Genomic DNA, 7,950 nt, shown 5'->3' on the forward strand with positions numbered 1-7,950 from the left:
CTTTCTTGTATGTTAGTTTTATTGCTTTATCAATAATTCATTTGCACAGCCCATTCCATAAATTCTTATGCTAATAGTCTTTGAGCTTTATGTTTCTAGATGCTGGCACTACAGAGCAAAAATGACCTTCTCTTGTTTTAAATCAGGACAAAATTATACAAAGGTAAATAAAGCAATGATTTCCATGACATCTAGACTCTACGGACTTTATTTGAATTGTGTTCCACTTTAACACAAGTTTTGTATCCCAAAGTTTTACGGATTATATGGTTCATATATAATGAACAATCACTTTTTAAATTCAATTCCTATATAACAAGTTCCACCACTCATTTTAGTGATTAATTTGCTCTAATTCACTGTCTATACATCCCTCATAGACATGCCCAAGCCTCCCAGGGAAGACCTTTTCATCTTGCCTGATGAGTACAAGTCTTGCTCACGGCACAAGCGCTCTCTTCTGAAGTCCCATAGGAATAAAGAACTGAATGTGGAGACGTTGGTAGTGGTCGACAAAAAGATGATGCAAAATCATGGCCATGAAAATATCACCACCTATGTGCTGACAATACTCAACATGGTAAGAACATCCATCGTGTGTAGGCTGAGTGTATAGTTACACCTAATGGGGTGTGTGTGCATATGTGTTTTACATTCTGCTTTTTACTTATGGATTTATGTCTCATACATAGAAATATTGTATCTGTGGTAAGTCCTTCAGTTTTACTATGCTTGGATCAAAAGAGCTATTTTTAGAACTTCAGAGAATAAATTAAGGTGGATGAAGAATTTGATCCTCTCTGTAAGCCAGTAACCTGTTTTGATGTACTAATGTCTCAGTTCAGAAATCTAAAAGTGTATGCTGAGACATTTTGGTGCGTCAAATCTGTTTATTACCACTGTATGTGTGGTTTTTTAGATGGTTACATAGAAATACTCATTTTAGGATTGTTAATGTCCAGCAGTTGAGTATACATTATTTTATCTAGAAAAGCAGAAAAACCATATAGCTTTTTAGAATGTCATCTCAGATAAGGAGTGTCTCTCCCCAGAGTGGCAGCTATAGTAATTATGGAAGAGTGGTAAGAGGTATCTAAGGCTCATTTCACTTAAGTGACATCTAGGTAACAGTAGATAAAATCTTGGGTCACCAAAATGTGTTTTAAAAAATAGTTAAAATTGACATATAACATTCTGTAAATTTAGGCTGTATAAAGTGATAATTTGACATACATATATGTGGCATAATGATTACCAAAATAAAGTTACGTAGCACATCTATCACCACACATAGATCCTTGTGTTTGTGTATGTATGTGGTAAGAACTTTTAAGACCAAAAGAAAAATAGTTGTGCCCTGGCCGGTGTGGCTCAATTGGTTGAGCATTGTCCCATGCACCTAGAGGTCACTTGTTTGATTCCTGTTCAGGGCACATGCCCGGATTCTGGACTCAATCCCCAGTAGGGGACATACAGGAGATAACAGATCAGTATTTCCCTCTACCTCTCCTTTCCTCTGTCTCTAGAAAACAAAATCAATAGAAACATATTTTAAAAAGAGTTGTGATAACAATATTTTAAAAATCTACTTTATGTTCTGCCTTAATGGACAGAGTACCCCTAAGTGTGTTTTATATTCCATTATGCCACATGCCTATTATGGCTACGGTCATTTTTGTTAGGTTGACGCATGTGGTGTATGACCTCCTAGGGAACTGAGGGAGACAGTGACACTGAGGCACCTACAACTACACAGCCACAGGGCTGAGGACAGCAGGGCCCGGGATGCTCTGATTTGAGCAAGTGTCACCTCTATTATGTATAACTTTTCTAATGTTTCTACACCTCAAGTGTAGAGTGGGGAGAAGTATATCAGTGCCAAGTCACCTCCCTATTGTATCCCACACTGCCGACTATCATCGCTTATCACCCCAAATGCCATCTCAAATGTTTGTGATCATCATCTCAAATGTTTGTCTCTTTCTTTAATCATCTTTCCATGTTTTCTTTTATTTCTCATGCCCTCTTGGTCTTTTCCCAGCATTTGTTTTATGCTTCTGGAATCTCTTGCCAGGAGAGCATGGGGAGTACTTACCTATGCAGTTATCACTATGAGTAAAATATCCTCTATTCAATTCAATTAAGGACACTTTGCAATTCAGAGACCTTGTAATCCCTACATTGGGGTTTGAGAAGAACTGGAACCTCCCTCCCCAAACTTCAGTTTTTCACTCCCAGCACCAATAACAGGGATTCAACAATTGGTCTTTTGGTAGAAAGATATTCATATACCTGTCTGTTGGGCAGTATAAGAAACATAATGATACTACATTACTAGGAAACATGAGGATTGACCTTCAGCATCAGAACTCCAGGCAGACTGAGGGCTGGGGGAAAATGGTGTCACTTATGGAGACTGACATGGATTACCTGTCTTTTTCAGGTGTCTGCTTTATTCAAAGATGGAACAATAGGAGGAAACATCAACATTGCAATTGTAGGTCTGATTCTTCTAGAAGAAGAACAGGTATTCTGTCTCTAAAACATCAACTTTTCTCCCAGAAAAATAAATGCAAAATAACGCTTTGTTTTCTTTAATATGGATTCTTTAATTCTATTTCCCTTGGGGACAAAAAATTTTAATATTTTGTGTCTTATGCAATAGGTTGCTTGTCAGTTCCTTTAATGGTTATTTGACAGTTTGTGTTTTTGTGCAGAGGTAGTAAGAAGTACTCATGTAATTGCTTTATGAGAAAATGGAATAGAAAAGCTGCCTTTAATATATGGGTGGGAAACACAATTGGGAGACAAAGTGCAAACTGTGTCTTCAGCCACCGTGAGCTTTCAGGATGCCACATGGAACTGAGCCCCTTTTGTCTTTTGCTAGAAGACTAAGAATGTCCTGTAGAGTAGACGTTAAATTGTACTGTGTTGCATTGCATTGCTTTGCTCTGTTGTCTCCCAACTGCTAAAACTGATCCCACTAACCCTCACCATCTTTAATCCTAGGATTTTATTTTCATAGAGATTCTGAAGTGTTGAGCACATTTCTCTCATTACATATAAAAAAAATCAAATTATGCTGGATCTTAGTAGCATTTGGTAAAAGCACCTCCTTTGCCTCCATTCCAGAGTCCCAGTCTAAATGTCCAGACATACATTTCAGTTCACAAGAGGATGCATATGAACATCTTGTGGCATAAGTAACAGGGTGGGCATGTCAGCCATCAAAGGCTCTCGCTTCTATTCTGGCCCAAGGTGTTCATTGACTGGGCATGGGAGAGTGAGCCTGGGACCCGAGTCAGGCACCCTGCATCCAGTTCCACCATTGCTGATGTCTTAGCAGAATCTCCTGTTAGCCATAGTTTATTTATAAAACAAAAGATTTTTAGATGAAATCTAAGATCTAAGATGCCTACGGGCTTTAATATTCTGGGGCTCTGCTCTTTTCCTGGGCAGAGTGGGGGTGGCTAGGACATGCCTATTTCTAGCCTGAATAGTCAGGAAGATACAACCTCATTGTCTTTGTATGTGTCTGGGGAGGGGGTGCTGAGCCAGCAGGGTTTCTCAGGTGACAGGTTAATTATTCCTTGTATTAAATTGTTTTCACCTTGGCATTCCTCCAAGCTGCAAAGAATAGGAGAGGTTATCTTTTGATCGTACACCTGTGTTAACTTTGATTAATGCAGTGTTCCTGGAAATTGCCAGCTGAAGAATGGAAGGCATGCCCCAGTTTTGATGTACAACATCTAGCTCAGGTGTATTTGACTTTCTGGAAAGACAAAAACTTGTAAAGAGAAAACATATTGTATGACTGAAGGACAAAAATTCCAATACAACATTCCAGTCATGAGAGCCTTACACAAGTTGTCCTAGAATTGAGGTATTTGATCTGGTTTTCTGTGACCATTATAGGAAAATATAGCATTGCTATAAATAAGGTTCACACCTTTCATTGCAGCCTGTTCTGGATGTTCCTGCAGCTCCCGAATTCTTCATTTCCCAAGTGTTCACAAGTTCTTCTGATATTTCACAGTTACTTTACTAGACTTTGGTATATGCAAATAAGGTCACATGTTTTCTATGTGGTTTCCTTCCAGATCCAGTCTATTTTCCAGAAATAAAGCTTTCCCAATTGACTTGCCTTCCTCATGAATATGATGCCTCTGTGGTGACTTAGTAACACTGCAATAATAAATATTAAAAGGGCTATAAGTTGGAAATCCCACTTGCTCAACTTGCTAATGAAGTAAACATGCCGTGACTAGGTGTGCTTTGTGTATGTGTTTAGTCACATGCAAATGATCCTATTGCAGCCGTGGGCAAACTACAGCCCGCGGGCCCCAGCCCGTTTGAAATGAATAAAACTAAAAAAAAAAAAGACTGTACCCTTTTATGTAATGATGTTTACTTTGAATTTATATTAGTTCACACAAACACTCCATCCATGCTTTTGTCCCCCCCCCCCTCCCCGCCCCGTCCCGTTTAAGAACCCATTGTGGCCCTAGAGTCAAAAAGTTTGCCCACCCCTGTCCTATTGTCTTATATAATTTTGCAAACTGTTTTACAAAGATTTTTAACGCAAAAATTTGATACACAAAAATAATCTTTCATGGCTCACTGAAAATGCATTCAGGGTCAGCTAAATGCATCCCAACTGTTTTAGCAAAGAACTAGAGAAATGTACACTAAATCTCTATGGTTTTATGTAACATACTTTTTTTGTGTTGTAATACATAAAATGGATGCATTAGTACATATGCTATTTGGATCCATCTATGTATTTGAAATCCAACTTAATGAGAGTTTGTTGTGATACCGATGCTAGTAACAATTGCATTATACTCTGTTTTCTTTCTGTTCTCATGGTGGTCTTTCTCTCTCTTGCATAGCCAGGGCTTGTGATAAGCCATCACGCGGATCACACCTTAAGTAGCTTCTGCCAGTGGCAGTCTGGTTTGATGGGGAAAGATGGAACTCGCCATGACCATGCCATCTTACTCACAGGTCTGGACATATGCTCCTGGAAGAATGAGCCCTGTGATACTTTGGGTAAGATCATTCAGCAGAGTTTTGAGGACCACATATGTGCTATGAGCCTTCTGTGGCCATATATAGTGAATTCTTGACCCTATTCCCAATCTATAAGTGGTAGCCACTGCTGAGTACAATTTTAAAGAAGAAAATGGCATCTTTGTATGGACTTTGGCCAAAAATAAAAGTTTGAATTTATTCATCAAAAGTGATTACTTCACAAAGGAATGTTCCTAAATATATTCAAGAGTTTTTGTCTATTCTAACTTAAGAAATAAATTTTTTCATTTCTTCTTCTGAGAGAATGGGGTCAATAGAGTCAAGGGTGTCTTATTATGTGGCAGAAATGGTACATTTATGAATATTATAGAGGTATTACAACTATATTATATTCCTAATTTTTTAAAATTCCTTTATTAATGTTTCAATCATAACAATTTTATATGTTTATAAGGCTGAGTAGATCTTAGAGGCAACACTTTGACATTTTTTCCAAATAGTGTTAAGCATAGTATGCTCCTAACCAGAGCTCTCCTGGACATTTTTCCTAACTTTCCATTTTCCCTAGGATTTTAGTGAGAAAGATCCTTTATTATAAAACCACTCATATAGGACTTGGTTTAATACAGTGGGGCCTTGACTTACGAGTGTCCCGACTAATGAGTTTTTTGAGATACCAGCTGTTTCTCCGCCGATTTTTTGCATTGAGTTGACAGAATAATTTGAGTTAATGAGCTCCTTCATGAGCTCGGTCTCGGAACGAATTAAACTCGTAAGTCAAGGCCCCACTGTATAGGTTAACCTGACTGCTTGTCCTAGGAAGACCTGCTTATGAGGTTGGCCCTTAGCTGGCTTCTGAGAACTTAGATTTCAAGAAGGTTCCCATCATCTTACCTCACAAGTGTGGCTCACTTTGACAAAATTGTTTGAACAAATAATGCAAATTACATGGAACACCTGCTTTCCTCCTAGGAGTCTGGAATTTGGGTCCATGCCAGGCAGAGGCTGCCTCTGTGATCAGCCCCAATAAAACCCCTGGGTCCTGAGTCTTTAATGAGCTTCCCTGGTGGACAACAGTCTACACCTGTTGTGACTTGTTACTAGGGAAATCAATCCTGTCCTGTGTGGATTTACTGGGGGATGGTTCTGGAAGCTCATGCCTGCTTCCCCCAAGCTTCTCATGTACCTGTTTCCTTTGCTAATCTTTCTCTCTATCCTTTTGCCATGCTAAATCATACTTATGAATATAAAAAATTTTGAGTCTATGTGTGTCCTCCAGGCAAATCTTTGAACCTGTGTGGCCTTGGGACTTCCTGACACACCCATTCCCTATAGCACTTTTTATTTCATCTTTTGAGAATACATATGCTTATAGAAAGAGACAGAAATCCTCCTCCATCTGCAGTGAAACCCCTCTCCTACTGTGTCCAAGTTGTAGCCTGTGATATGAACATTTCATAGAGCCCTGAAGAGTTTTCCATGCAAAGGACAGATCCCCTTCTCCCACATTGTTAAGAGCCCTTTTTGTTAAGAGTCTAAAGGTTTCCTATTTCAGATTTCAGCAGATGGATATGAGAACCAAATTTCCCTAAAGGGTGGACAGTAAATTAGCCTGTATAATACACCCTCTTCCTTTATTTTATTGAAAACTGTTATATATTTGTTTGACCTTTATGCCCATAGGATTTGCGCCCATAAGTGGAATGTGTAGTAAATATCGCAGCTGTACAATTAATGAAGATACAGGTCTTGGACTGGCTTTCACCATCGCCCACGAGTCTGGACACAAGTAAGTACATGTGCAAGGGAGGGTCGAGCCCAGGGTCCTTTCCCTCTTGTTTGGTTGCCATAGAAATATGGATTCATTAGGTCAGGTCTGTAAGGGGGGTTCACATATATCCAAGGAGAATGTCATTGACAGGCTGTAATATTGTCACTTAGGTACAGTGGGGCCTTGACTTACGAGTGTCCCGACTAACGAGTTTTTTGAGACACGAGCCATCTCTCAGCTGATTTTTGCTTTGAGTTGCGAGCTAAAATTCGGGTTACGAGCTAGCTTCAGATACCCCACTGCTAGTTGGCACAGTGAACGTCTCAGTGAACGCCACAACATCAGCCCAGCATCACGTGTCTCACTCATTCACTTTAAGATTTGACATATGAGTAATTTGAGTTATGAGCTCCATCACAGAATGAATTAAACTCGTAAGTCAAGGCCCCACTGTACTTCTTTTGTTTTTATCTTAATGCCTTGTCCTGCACATTCAGTGCATGTGTTTATACTTTCCTCACCCTGTTCTTCCCTTATATTCCTGCTCATACTTGCACCTGCCATTGCAGACACTTGTATCAGTCCTGCTCCTCTGTCCTGTGTTAATCCTATTCCATGGTCCGCTCCTGTTAGGGGATCCAGACAACAGAGGGCAGTAACAGGCCCTTCTATTGTTAACTTGTTACTCTTGAGTTCATGTTCTCATATCTCTTTTAGAATTTGGAGAGGTTTTTTTTTTTTTATTGGTGTGCTGAGCAGAGTTTGGGGAGTGCAGGTATTAACAGGATATTAGGCCCAGTAGGAGATGGTTTGCTTCCCATGTTCCCATTTTCCAAGTGTTGCCGGTTTTGAAATGGGGCAGCGTCTTTTAGAATTTGGAGAGGTATTTTTTTTTATTGGTGTACTGAGCAGAGTTTGGGGAGTGCAGGTATTACAGGATACTGGGCCCAGTAGGAGATGGTTTGCTTCCCACGTTCCCATTTTCCAAGTGTTGCCGGTTTTGAAATGGGGCAGCATCAGGGCAAGCAGTGAGCCTGGCAGCTTGGCACAGACAGATGCTGCTGCTGGACAAACAGCTCTCAGCAATGGTGGCTTGTCACGAGTGGCATCTTTTTATGTGAAAAGCTCATATTTATTCCTGTTGA

The 7,950-nt window shown here is 39.7% G+C and overlaps 1 protein-coding gene across 1 annotated transcript in view; it reads left to right on the forward strand.

The window, feature by feature from the left end:
• The window catches only part of ADAMTS16 (ADAM metallopeptidase with thrombospondin type 1 motif 16), a 103,682-nt gene that overhangs the window by 30,131 nt on the left and 65,601 nt on the right, over positions 1-7,950 (forward strand). The window contains exons 5-8 of the mRNA XM_006762468.2: positions 381-580; positions 2,444-2,527; positions 4,893-5,052; positions 6,718-6,823. Of these exons, the coding sequence (XP_006762531.1) occupies positions 381-580; positions 2,444-2,527; positions 4,893-5,052; positions 6,718-6,823 (550 nt within the window). The remainder of the gene's footprint in view (positions 1-380; positions 581-2,443; positions 2,528-4,892; positions 5,053-6,717; positions 6,824-7,950) is intronic.

The sequence above is a fragment of the Myotis davidii genome, unplaced genomic scaffold, assembly GCF_000327345.1.
Source record: "Myotis davidii unplaced genomic scaffold, ASM32734v1 scaffold135, whole genome shotgun sequence".
Taxonomy (NCBI): Eukaryota; Metazoa; Chordata; class Mammalia; order Chiroptera; family Vespertilionidae; genus Myotis; species Myotis davidii.